Source organism: Pleurodeles waltl, chromosome 12 (genome assembly GCF_031143425.1).
Source record: "Pleurodeles waltl isolate 20211129_DDA chromosome 12, aPleWal1.hap1.20221129, whole genome shotgun sequence".
NCBI lineage: Eukaryota > Metazoa > Chordata > Amphibia > Caudata > Salamandridae > Pleurodeles > Pleurodeles waltl.
In genome coordinates, this window is record NC_090451.1 from 709,555,434 (window position 1) to 709,567,574 (window position 12,141).

Consider the following 12,141-nt stretch of genomic DNA (forward strand, 5'->3'; position numbering starts at 1 on the left):
GATTTATTGAATGTACTATTAATATTACAACCAACCTAATGTTAAGGTTGTCGAAGGTGAACATCTACAAAACCATAAACCCCTTTTGTGGTGAGCTTTTTACTCTGGTCGCAAAAAGAAAGGACATTTCACAAATCTCAGATAATCTGCAAGGAAATCAGGTGGGGGTGTGCTCTAGGAGTACCAGACTCATCTACCGCGAACCAACACCCACCCAAACAGTTGGTGTAACCACATTGTGCAAATTAAGCACATAATTGGAACAGTCACTTTCAGAATGTGCTACCAAAGAATTAAGGACAATAGTCATTAAAAGTTCACACGTCTATATTTGTAATACAACCTCCAGAGACACTGGAGTGCATAATTCTGCCATTTATATAAAAGAAATGCTCCCCCCTCCCCCCAAAAACACATTACAAAACATGAACATTGTTTCAGGAGCCATGGGAAGAGGGCTATGTTGACTTAAGATCACAAACATTACATTTTTCTACTGACAGTTCACAGAAATATTCCCTGCCCCATCTTTGTGACAAACTAAACTGAATTAAACGAAGAGGAAGTCCCCTGTATCTTGGCCGGATTCCTCCATATCACGACAGAAAGCCAGACGGGCTCTGTCACTGGCAAAGTCCACCTTCAGCCTCCACCCAGAAATCTGAGCTCCCTTGGTCTCCTGCACTGCAGTAACTGCATCTTCCTTGCGAGTGTAGAGCACCAAAGCCCTGCCTCGTAGGCGATCATGCACAGCCTTCGCCACTTGCCCATAACGGCTGAAACGCTGCATGAGATACTCCTGGGTGACTTCTAGGGGAAGACCATCCAGCCACACACAGCTGGTGATTATACTTTTGCCAAACTCGGTTTTGATGCGGTGTTTCCCAATCTGCTCTCCATCCAGGGACTTCCCTGCTCGGCAGACACTGTACATATCGCAAAACTCTACAAAGGCAGAACGTGTGGGCTCCCCTTCTTGCGCCCTGCACATCTCGACATCAAGAACATCACCGAAGCGTTCACAGATGCTGCCCAGCTTCTCAGGTGTAATGGTGCGGTCTAGATTGCCAATCAAGAGTGTTCTGGGGAAGAAAAGAAAAACGCAATTAGATCAAAGAAAAAAAAAAAACCTTTTGAATGAGTGAATTTGAGAAAAACAGATCAGTGTTGAGTATGGATATGAAAACATGCCACAAGGTCTGCCCGTTTTATTATTTTAACAGTCTCTCTCTGTCCTTAGAGACAACACTGAGCTGCCTCAGTCCCTCAATGCCACGGAACACCAAAAACTATCTATATTCAAGTTTGTTAGCTTTTTACCAAGAGCACTCTGCAAGGACAACTGTTAATGACAAAACCCAAACACCACACAATGGAGATTCATGGATGGACAAGTTGTAAATTACATTAAAGAAAGCTCTAGTCCATCAGCTACAGGAGGAGCCTCAGAGTACTCACAACTGGGTTTGGATGAAGACAGCGGGAGTGTTAAATAGGTAAGTCCAGCAGTCTATAATAGCTCAATGTAGCAGCCTAGTTCCACAGGTGGCACTCTGGATTCTGGGAGAATCACCAGAAAGATGGAAGATTAAATTCAAGCACAAGTTTAAAGCTTTTGAGGGGGGATTGGGGGGGGTGGCCGGGTGCATATTGAAATATACTGAACTGTTAAGTAGACAGATACAGACATCCTAGATTGAAGCGAAGACACAGCTATGACCAACCATCAAGTTAATAAAAGACAAGTGAATCCATCTCAAGTCAATAGGATAACAGGTTCAGCAAACCGCAAAAGCTCTTTAACTAAAAATTTAGTTGAAGGCAAGATTAAACATGCAAAAGGGATCACTATGGCTTAACTCTAGGACATGGAGCAGCATACCTAGTTGGTAGAACAGACTCAAAATGAGCCGAGTTAATATACACACCCAGTCAGCTGTGTGAACCAGAATAACCTGGCAGACGTCAGCCAGGTATGGTGCCCCTTCTCTCTAGCAGGGGTAAACACTGCCAAAAGGTCAAGCATTAAGTTTGCACCAGAAAAACCTTTTTTGCACTCGCTGACCTCACCACAGTTGGGAAGCTTTTAGATCAGGGCACTATCCCCCTTCTCTTTGACAGCTTAGACATTCAACCCACCTGCCATATTGCCCAATTCCTCACACAGAAGGCTTCTGTGCAAGTGAGTAAATTGTGGCACCTGACCGCCCACATTCCACCTACACAACCATACCCAGACACTGGTACAGCTGTCTCCTCATACGTAAGCCAGATATCTATTACATGCAGATTTGCCCTTGGGTAACTTTGTTGGTGCAATAGGCTGAAGCATATATACAATGCACCCCCGGGTAGGGCATATTATATTACCTTGGACGTTTGCATTCTGGCCATTGCACCCAGCCCAGAAAAAGTCAAGGTAGTCACAAAATTATCTGACTTATTGCCAATTCTATTGAAAGGTGCCAGTAGTAAGCGCTGCCTCTGCTCCACCCGCACCTCCTTAATATAGCAAAGGAAGCCAAACAGTGGTTCTAGACTAGGGGTCTGTAAGAAGCTGCTTGTGATATTTTTTTTACTCTGCTTGGAGCACAAACTTGCAGCAAGAATACACCAACCACTGTATGGTGGAGATTTACGCATGGGTCGCAAACCTTAAGTTGGCAAGTGAGGATTTCACCCCCCTTGCATCATTTTTGGGTGCCAGGAGTTACATCAAGGCTTATTCATGACCCGGGAAAGCACATCACAGAAGGGAAGGAGATGGGCAAAACTCCCTTAACCACTGAATACAAGAGGGGACCCCATTTCACATAATGCTTCTTATTGCCCTTGAGCTACACCATGCACTGCTCACCCCCACCCCTTACAAACAGTGGTATATTTTAAGGAGGAGGGTCACTTTAATATAGTGTATATTCTTTAAATCCACAGTATAGAGCTGTCACATGTAATCAGGCAGCAGCTTAGGACCTATTGCCAACATATGATTTGGTATGTACCGACAGAAAGGTCATCAATGCAAGCCTACGTACTTTTGATGTTGAGAAAATACTGAAAAATGTGCTCGAGAGAGAACTGCTCTGGCACTGCAGGCAGTAGGCACTACTAAGTGCGAAGCTTGTCTGTGATGACTGCTGTAGCCAGTTTCGAGTTAAAGCTCTAGCTAGATGCTTATTAGCTGTCCCCTATAACCAAATGCTGGTTAAGATGCAGCATGACTACAAGGCAACAACTTATAACAAGAACTTTGAGTGGAGTACAATGAAACCACATGCCAAACCCCCACATCACAAGTAGCAAACACGAGAACGGTTGTGTAAAGACCCTTTCTGCCCCTCCAAGCAACTCACCTCTGTGCACAAATTGTCAAGAGACCCGACTGGTGCAGATAAGCATGAAGTTTCGTTAAGTGTCATGGAGGTTACATAATTCAATATGGCCAAGAAGGAAACTCACTAGGTAGGGCACCTGAAATAATATTAGATTCTTAACAGTCAGCTGCCTTCACAGGAGTTAACAGGTTACTGAAAGTCATTGAATACCGCTAAACCTTGAAACAAAAGGGTGTAACATATGGACTTCTGCAAATAAAGTTATAGTCTCAGTGTCAAAAACGAAGGGGCGTGTCCCTCAATTCCTGGACAGATCGGGCACACCTGATTAACGGAGTACACAACAAACCTTTGAGGGGGGCCACAACAACTAGTAGACATGACCTCCGCTATCAGATGGAGGGGGCCACAGAGGGATTAAGTTAGTTTATATGAGAGGTCTATCCAACTCCTGTTAGCTGTAGTGACGAGTGTTCCTAGATGTTCTACGTCAAACCCCCACCAATGAGGAATTAAGACTTCATGTCGGGCAAGCACACCAACAAAGATGGTGGAAGGGGCAATCAGGAGCTTGGAGCCAAAAGCATCTAATGAACAGTATTGGATGTCAATGGGGAGGTAGGAGAGAGAACCAAGTACAAATTCTACCCCACCCCATACACTTGACAGCGACTCAAGGAAGCCAAGGATTGAAAAATGCCTTCATCATAAATGATGGGATGGACAAACTCAATGAAATCTTGCCCTACAAGTTCAACAATCTTGTCTTGTTTAGTATGTCGCATTACAATGCATATGTGACAGTTCAACATTTCCTTTGTTACCTGCTTAAACTATTAAGTGCTGTGCTTAGTGGTCATGGTGTCTAAAGCCCTTGCAAGAACAGCAAGCAGTGTCTCCCCATCGAGTGGGGAAAGATGTTAAACTCGCTAACCAAAAGACACCCTAGAAACGTTTCGTTTTACCGTGTAGCATGTATTTTGCCCCCATTACCGGAGCCAACTGCTCAGATTCATTTTTCAGCTTTGCAATTAAACCAATAAGTAGTTAATGGTTACCAAATTGTCCATCTTGGCAGATGCGTGCACAGAAATGTACTTCAATGCACCATTTTAGGGGATATAAGAAAATAGAAATTAGTGTTTGAGTAACATCACTGCCTCAATGTGAAGGCGTAATGCCCTCCCTTCCAGGGGGATGCCAAGGATCTTATTAAATAGCGAGGAAGGGCTTGCAGATAAATTTTAAGCCAAACAAAAAAAGAAAGCTGCTTGATCTCAGTAATGCCTTACCAGCTGAATCACAGTAACACTGCATACCAACAGTGATGGAGTGGTGGGGGTGTACTCACCTGAAGATGTACAACTACAGGAGACAACTGCTATTCTAACAGTGACAGAAGGAAAGATAGTGACAGAGGTCACTTCCACCTTCGCACCATACCAGACCCCAAATTACTCTGCCATGTCAGATTCAGCACAGATCAGTCGCTTACCACACAAGAACTAATTACAAAGGGACAGAGTCTGAACGGAAGGTGAAAGGATACTAGCAAATGCACCAAGCAAGGGGGTGTCTACAATCAAAATGGGTTTAGCAGTCTATGACTCGGAGAACATGCAGGTAGAGCCCCTTCAACAGCTGAACTGTAAAGACACCCCCTCCCCCGTCAGCACTTGCTATGGCCTAAATGCTCTGCAAGAAACGATCTACCATTATATGCCAGTGTCTCCACTTCGACTGTTGAGTTGTGCAAGAACGAGACCTGCTTAATTTGCCTAGGATACCCTCCTGGGTGACAGTGCACTTGGCAAATCAACATAACACTTGTGGTTAACTCGGAGGTGTACCGAGTTAAGTATGCCTGTGTATTGAGGACTCAGGTGTTACTATCACAACATGCAGGGAAAACATGCTACGTTAAATTACTCAACTGTCATATCATGCACTCCATTAAAAGATCCATGCACAGGTGAATAGACAGGTAGCACCCATTCAACTGTTCCAATCCACCATGTCCCAGACTAACCCACAGCAGCTAAGCATGGCACACTGTTAAAGTCCATGTGTCAGTGTGAACAGCTGCCAGTGGGCACTATCACAGCATCTCAACAACCTACAACTAGGTGAAACAAAAAACCCTCAAATATGGGTGGAATGTATTTAATCAGACAAATGGGAAGGTTGGATAGGACCAGGGACTACTTGAGAGCTTCAAGGAAGGAAACTGTTTCCAACTGCCTGAGAGAGGGGACAAACTCGGGGCAGGCACCTTTTGGCCAGGAATTGAAGTAGTATGGAACCATTAGTGCCGTGGAAATAAAGACTCCATGTTGGGACGAAAACCAAAGATGCTTCATGGGGGAATGAGTGAGGCCCAACTACAATCTACATTGGTGGGCAACTGAATTCAGAATATGAGACTTATGTTATGTGTGTGGTGCACCATATAGAGGTTTATACACAACAGATTCTGCAGGGGACAGTGAAGGACCACAGGAGTGTTCGCCAGCAGCCATGTCATCAATGAACCAAGATAAAAGCTGACTGCACCAATATGGACATAGATCTTACCTCGTCCCCAGACAGCACCTGGGGAGGTCACTTCTGCAGGTCGAACAGCAACTGCTACAGCCAGCGGTCACCACTCTTGGCTGTCTGTAGAAGGCGGCAAGCAGCCATGCTGCGAAGGCAGTCTTGTGTGGATAACGAGGGTGACGTTCAAAACACGCAGTGAAACTACAACATCCAATGAGTAGACCCACCCACCCCCCCTAAACAGCCCAACCTGTTGCTGGCCCTAGCTACTGTGCACCCAATACAAAAACTGCGCGACACACCTGACCAAATGTTCGCGTTTAAACATGTGATGCAAGAAGGTCTTCTGGAATCATAGGGAAGTGGGCTAATGCCTGGTGATTACTCTGATCCACAAGCGCTAGTGGCTTGCACCTTCCTCTGAGCACGCTTTATCAGGATGGAGAGAAATTTTACGTGATTAGCCACTATGCACAGACCAACAACGATGGTCAAAGAACGGACGTCTTCAGCACTGCTGCTTGGGATGCAAGTGATGTCAACTGGAAAAGCAATTTTTTTAAATTAATGTTCCATAATCTAGATGGATGGCGCGAGAGAAATAGCAACTCCCAGGGCTGCTCGCCTCTTTTCACCGGTGGAGAGAATGGTTCAGTGTATTTTGAGTGCGATTAGTCAAAGTGTCTAGAGCATATGAGGAAGATATGTTTTCTTCGAAAGAGTAGCGCCTCGGGTACTTTTTGAAGGCGGGGCACTTGTAAGGATTTGCCTGTGACAGTTGATTTAACTCTTGCCACTGGAGATGCGCAGCAGCCGCTCCCTCGCATCCATATTCCTGTTCACTGCTCAGTACAAGAGTGGCTGCTTTCAGGGCAGGGACAACGGCCATTCTGTTTATATCGACCGAATTTCCAGACTCGCCACTAAGGTAAAGATTTCCTCAACAGCATTCCTGCTATAATAACCCACTATCCATAATGGAGCAGTGACATTTCGTTGTAACTAAATTAGAGATCGAGGGCATGCTGGGAAAAGTGTGGCCAAATGTATCCCCCTGTCACTTTGCCTAAAGACAGTTCAAAGGACATCTGGGCAGGCTCCCCAAAATCCATGGATCGTACCAAGATGAGAGCGCTGGCATTACACCTCAGTAGATGCAAGGCCAAGAGCCAGTATCAGAATGACTTTTGGTAGAAGTCAAAAAAAATTCTAGAAATCAACGGGCTTTGAATACATCTAGGATGCGTTGTAAGGCAACTGGTAGAGTATTTCCACAATGTATGCACACGCCCCATAGGGCGAGATGCTGACATTTTATGAAGATCCATTTAAGTATCGACCTCGTTATTTCCCAAATTGAATAAGTGATCATACGAGACTTGCTAGTTGGGAAGACTAGAATTTACAAATTTTTACATGGCTATGCAGTTCCATTTTATTTTTACTCCGTGTGGAAAAGGGTGAACGTTTTCATAAAGCTTCACTGCCAAGAAGTCATGTCCTCGAGATCACGTCTGAAAGCTCTTAAGAGAAACCCTAACAGCTATGGCCAGAAAAGGTGAAAAAGAAAAAAGGTTCGCTTCCAAGTATACTTTTTTATTCTTTCAACAACGGCAATTACCAAACGCGTGCTAAGAAAGGCTACATACGAGCAGATGAGGCCTCAAAGAAGGTACTGCGTACTTGTCCGTGCCAGAATTTTAAGCCCAGCATCCCTGTAATACCGAGTAGTGCGCTTTACAAATGCATTGATTGATTCTGTAGTTGGGATGGTTTTGGGTAAACCTTAACACTAAGTGCGCACTTGATGCTGTGCCACCTACAAGACGAAAGAGGCTCAAGAGGGCAGGCTGAGGGTTTAATGTCAAGTAGAATTCTTCAGCTGGACGAAATGTAGGCACATACACTGGAAACGTAATCCAACTCTTTAGGACCAGATTGCAGAGCTATTTACAAATCATTGGCATACAAAGAGGAAACTTCTACACTGAACTGCTTTTAATCACATTTCTATTAGACAAACGCCGAGTGATTCCAGCAGATGGATACGCGGAACTTAGTTACACCCAAGGCGAAGTACGCACCGCCGTCCCGGCATCCAACCCCAAAACCATGCTAAGCCAACAGTGCGTAAGTACTGAAACTTAGGTTCTTTACATCTAGACATCACAGGAATAGGGAAAGTTTAAAAACATAAATAAGGCCACCGTGACATATTACATTTAGCTGAACCGACAGAATAGGGGACTTAAACGTGTCCTAAATCGAGTACCTACCAGGCTTTTATTCTTCAAGGACAGAGCTTCGATCGAGATGGTCACCTAATAAATCCGTGGCATTCTTGAAAACCAAGGAGTGTTACTCACCTCTATTTATCAGCACGGAGTATCCTTTCAAGGCCTTATTAGGGGGGAGGGGCTGGCAACTGCGGTCTGGTGGGGTAGAGGAGCCCTGCATGCCTCTGCTGGTCACTGAAGGGTGGTAATGGCAGAGGGACATGTAAAGCCAAGCATTGAGGTGCAACAAAAGGTATACTGGACACAGTGCCTTATGGGTGGAGGAGTGGAGAGACCACGTGCGAAGTCAGCTGTCTGGGGGTGATTACCAGACAATGGTTGCGCACAGGGAGTAACAACTGGACAGCTCTCTGGCCACGCATGGTGGAAGTGTGGGACAGACAGATCCTTTAAAAGATATTTTCAGGTATTTCTCCTACTGTAAATAAACAATCCCTATTGTGCATCAATGCCACTCGCTCTCAGTAACACTCCTGAAATGTTAACAGTGTGCACGAGCGAACGGCCATTCGCATGCCACCCTGTAATGTACTTCACTACACTGAAGGATGTCAACCGCAACCCGCTCCCACCTTTTCAGCACATCCCGCTACACGGTTAGCTGCGGTTCCGTAGTGTCACCAGGAGGGGGCAGCCCCACACGTTAATATTGGAAGAACCCAACAGTTTCACTCCCGTCCTACGAACCCCTTGTTAACAGACAATCTTACCACGCAGGACAAAACTGTGACCACAGAAGGAGATCCGTGATGTGGGGGCTAAATGCACTTACGTCGCGCTCTAGTGGACACCCTGTAATAGACGTTACATAGAAGCAAAGGGCTCTTATCTTGGACCTGCATATACCCGACTTTGGATGGTGCGGTTTTAAAGTACACTGGCAAGAAACTCGGCGCATGAGCTACTAAGTAAACATTTCTGATCCGCTGCACCTGCTGGAACCCCACCCAGCCTTCATCTTTTCTGATGAAACGGACATGAAGAATCCGCTGTCTTCAATACAAACCAAGCACATACGTGCAAGTTGGAACCAACTCCAGCCAACCTGACTCCGACCTATGCCAGAATGAGCGCAGGCCTGCCCGACAGGGCAGTAAGCGCTGCAGGCTTCTAAAGGGGTCAGACTAAACCGCCAGGGTACAAGCATGAGTGACAACATTTCTTTAAATATCTCAACACTAGAATGTAGGGTGCACTGCCCGTCAGCAGCAGTGATTAAGCAAAGGAAGTATGTTAATTTTAAGTTCCAATCTCAAGTGATACCGGCTGAAAGTACTCTAATGGTCCGTGTACAGCAGCTGCCCACGTACCAGTCCTCCCCTCAATCAGCCCGATCATAGAGGGGTCTTTACAAGAAACACATCCTAGGCAAGCTCTCCCGATCACTGTTACTCTCAGCAGCGGTACAGCCTTGTTCACTGCACCCCTTCAGCACCCACCCCCGTCCCTTGCGCCGAAGGCACCCGGCGCTGTAAGAAAAGAGAAGCGAGAAAGGGAGAGAGAAGGAGAGATGAAGCACCTGCTGGCTCGGGGGTGGAACTCGTCGGTTTTCTCGTCCCAGTCTGTGATGGGGCGGCCGCCGCTCTTGGTCTCTCGTCCTATCCAGGGCGTGATCTTGACCAACCGGCCCAGGAGGTCGTCCCGGCGGCCCTTGATCAGCGCGTCCACCTGGTCCTGCTGGCGGTAGAAGAAGACCAGGGCGTAGCGCTCCTCGCCCTGCCCGTGCACCTCCACCGTGCTCACGTAGCCGTACTTGCGGAACTTCTGGAAGAGGGTCTGCTGCAGCACCTCGTCGTGCACGTCCACGGGGAAGTTCTGCACCTTCAGCCCGTGGGTCTGCATGGGTTTCTCGGGCGCCCGGGGGCGGCCCTCCATACCTTGGGGAGCCACGGCCGGGGGCGGCCGCGCCTTGGGGGCCATGCCCATGGGCGAGGGGTGGGTCATGCCCATGGGGGACGGATGAGGGTGCCTGAGGGGGGACCGGCTCCTGCTCCTCCGGGGCGGTAGCGCCGGGGGCCACTCTCCCCGCCGGCCCTCCATCTCCTTCTGCCACTCGGCCCTCCTGCCTATCAGATCCTTGTCCCACTCCCTGGCCACGTCGGACCGCCGGGAATCGAACTCGCTGGGCCACTCGGGCCGCCGGGCCTCCGCCTCCTTGACCCAGTCTGCGCGCCTGCCCTCCACCTCCCCCACCCAGTCTGCGCGCCGGCCCTCTACCTCCCTGGGCCAGTCGGCCCCGCGCCCTTCCAGCTCCCGGGGGAAGTCGGCCCTCATACCCTCCAGCGGAAAATCACGTCTGGCCTCCATATCCCGCGGAAAGTCGGCCCTCCTACCTTCCATCTCCCTGCCCCTGGGGTCGAAGTCCCTGGGAAGGTCTCCCCGAGGCCTCCCCTCCAGCTCTCTAGGTAGATCCCCCCGCGGCCTGCCGTCCATCTCCCGCAGAAAGTCTGCCCGGGGCCTCCCCTCCAGCTCCCTCCCGAAGTCTCCGCGCCTGGCCTCCAGCTCTCTCGGATCACCGCGGGGTCGGCCCTCTATCTCTCTGGGAAATTCTCCCCGAGGCCTCCCATCCAGCTCCCTGGGGAAGTCGCCGCGTCTGCCCTCCAGCTCCCTCCCGAAATCAGCCCTGGGCCTCCCCTCCATCTCGCGTGGAAAGTCTCCCCTGGGCCTCCCGTCCATCTCCCTGGGGAAGTCCCCGCGCCGCCCTTCGTCCCTGGGGAAGTCTCCGCGCGGCCTACCCTCCATGTCCCGCGGGAAGTCCCTCCTGCCCTCGTCCTGCAGCAGGTCGGGCCTGCGCACCTCCACCTCATGCGCGATGCGGTCCTTGATGTACTCTACCATATCCCGGATCCCCGGCGGGCCGGGGCGGACGGGCTCCCTGGGGCCTCGAGGGTCAAAGCGGCCGTGAGGAGGGCTGGGGCTGCGGGGAGGCCCGAAGGGGCGCCCCTGACCTGGAAAGGGCTCCCGGTGTGCGTCATAGAGGCTTCCGGGCCTGCCGCGAGGGCCGGGGCCAGGCCCGTGGGCCCCGTTCATACCGCGGTCGGGACCCCCGCCTCGAAGGGACATGAGGGGCTTGGGCCCATGAGGCCGGTCCCCGAAGCCCATTTCGCGGCCCCGCGGAAAGCGATCGTCGAAGCCACGCGGGGGCCGTCCTCCGTCGAAGAAACCCATGGGCGGTGCGCGGTCTCCCATGGCTGGCTCGGGTGAGGTGGATTGAATGCGTATGAAGGTGGCGGGCCTGCTCCTCAAAAGACACCCGCTCGCTGCGCTGCCTTCCACAAAATGGCCGTCGCTCGACCCGGACGCACAAGTTCTAAGGCGGCAAAACCACACTGTGCGCATGCGCTGAGCCTCGGGCCAGCGACCTTTTGGCGGAACGTCCAATAATGTCACTGTGCGCATGCGCTGACACCGAGCGCGAGGTCCTCCTCAAAGATGGCCGAAAACGTCGGCCTGCGCATGCGCAGCCCGCGGGTGCTGTCGCCTCGCGTCGGCGGGCCGTTATTTTTATTGTGTTAACCCCTTCGCTGCCAGGCCTTTTCCCCCTCCTGTGCCAGGCCTTTTTTTGGCTATTTGGGGCAGTTCGCGCTTAGGCCCGCATAACTTTTTGTCCACATAAGCTAACCAAGCCAAATTTGCGTCCTTTTTTTCCAACATCCTAGGGATTTTGGAGGTACCCAGACTTTGTGGGTTCCCCTGAAAGAGGCCAAGACATTGGCCAAAATACAGGGAACATTTCGTTTTTTTCAAAAAAATTGAAAAAAGTGGCTGCAGAAGAAGGCTTGTGGTTTTTCCCCAGAAAATGGCATCAACAAAGGGTTTGCGGTGCTAAACTCAGCAGCTTCCCAGCTTTCAGGAACAGGCAGACTTGAATCAGAAAACCCAATTTTTCAACACAATTTTGGCATTTTTCTTGGACATCCCCCATTTTTGCAATTTATTGTGCTTTCAGCCTCCTTCCAGTCAGTGACAGA

At 49.4% G+C, this 12,141-nt stretch overlaps 1 protein-coding gene across 1 annotated transcript; it reads right to left on the minus strand.

Annotated features, from left to right (window-relative positions):
• Positions 1-309: 309 nt before the first annotated feature.
• Positions 310-11,490, minus strand: LOC138266946 (msx2-interacting protein-like). The gene is made up of 2 exons (XM_069215746.1): positions 9,690-11,490; positions 310-1,082 (listed from the first exon to the last, which is right to left on the minus strand). Exons 1-2 carry the CDS (start codon positions 11,357-11,359, stop codon positions 551-553), a joined length of 2,202 nt encoding a protein of 733 aa, XP_069071847.1. The 5' UTR covers positions 11,360-11,490; the 3' UTR covers positions 310-550.
• Positions 11,491-12,141: the final 651 nt, after the last annotated feature.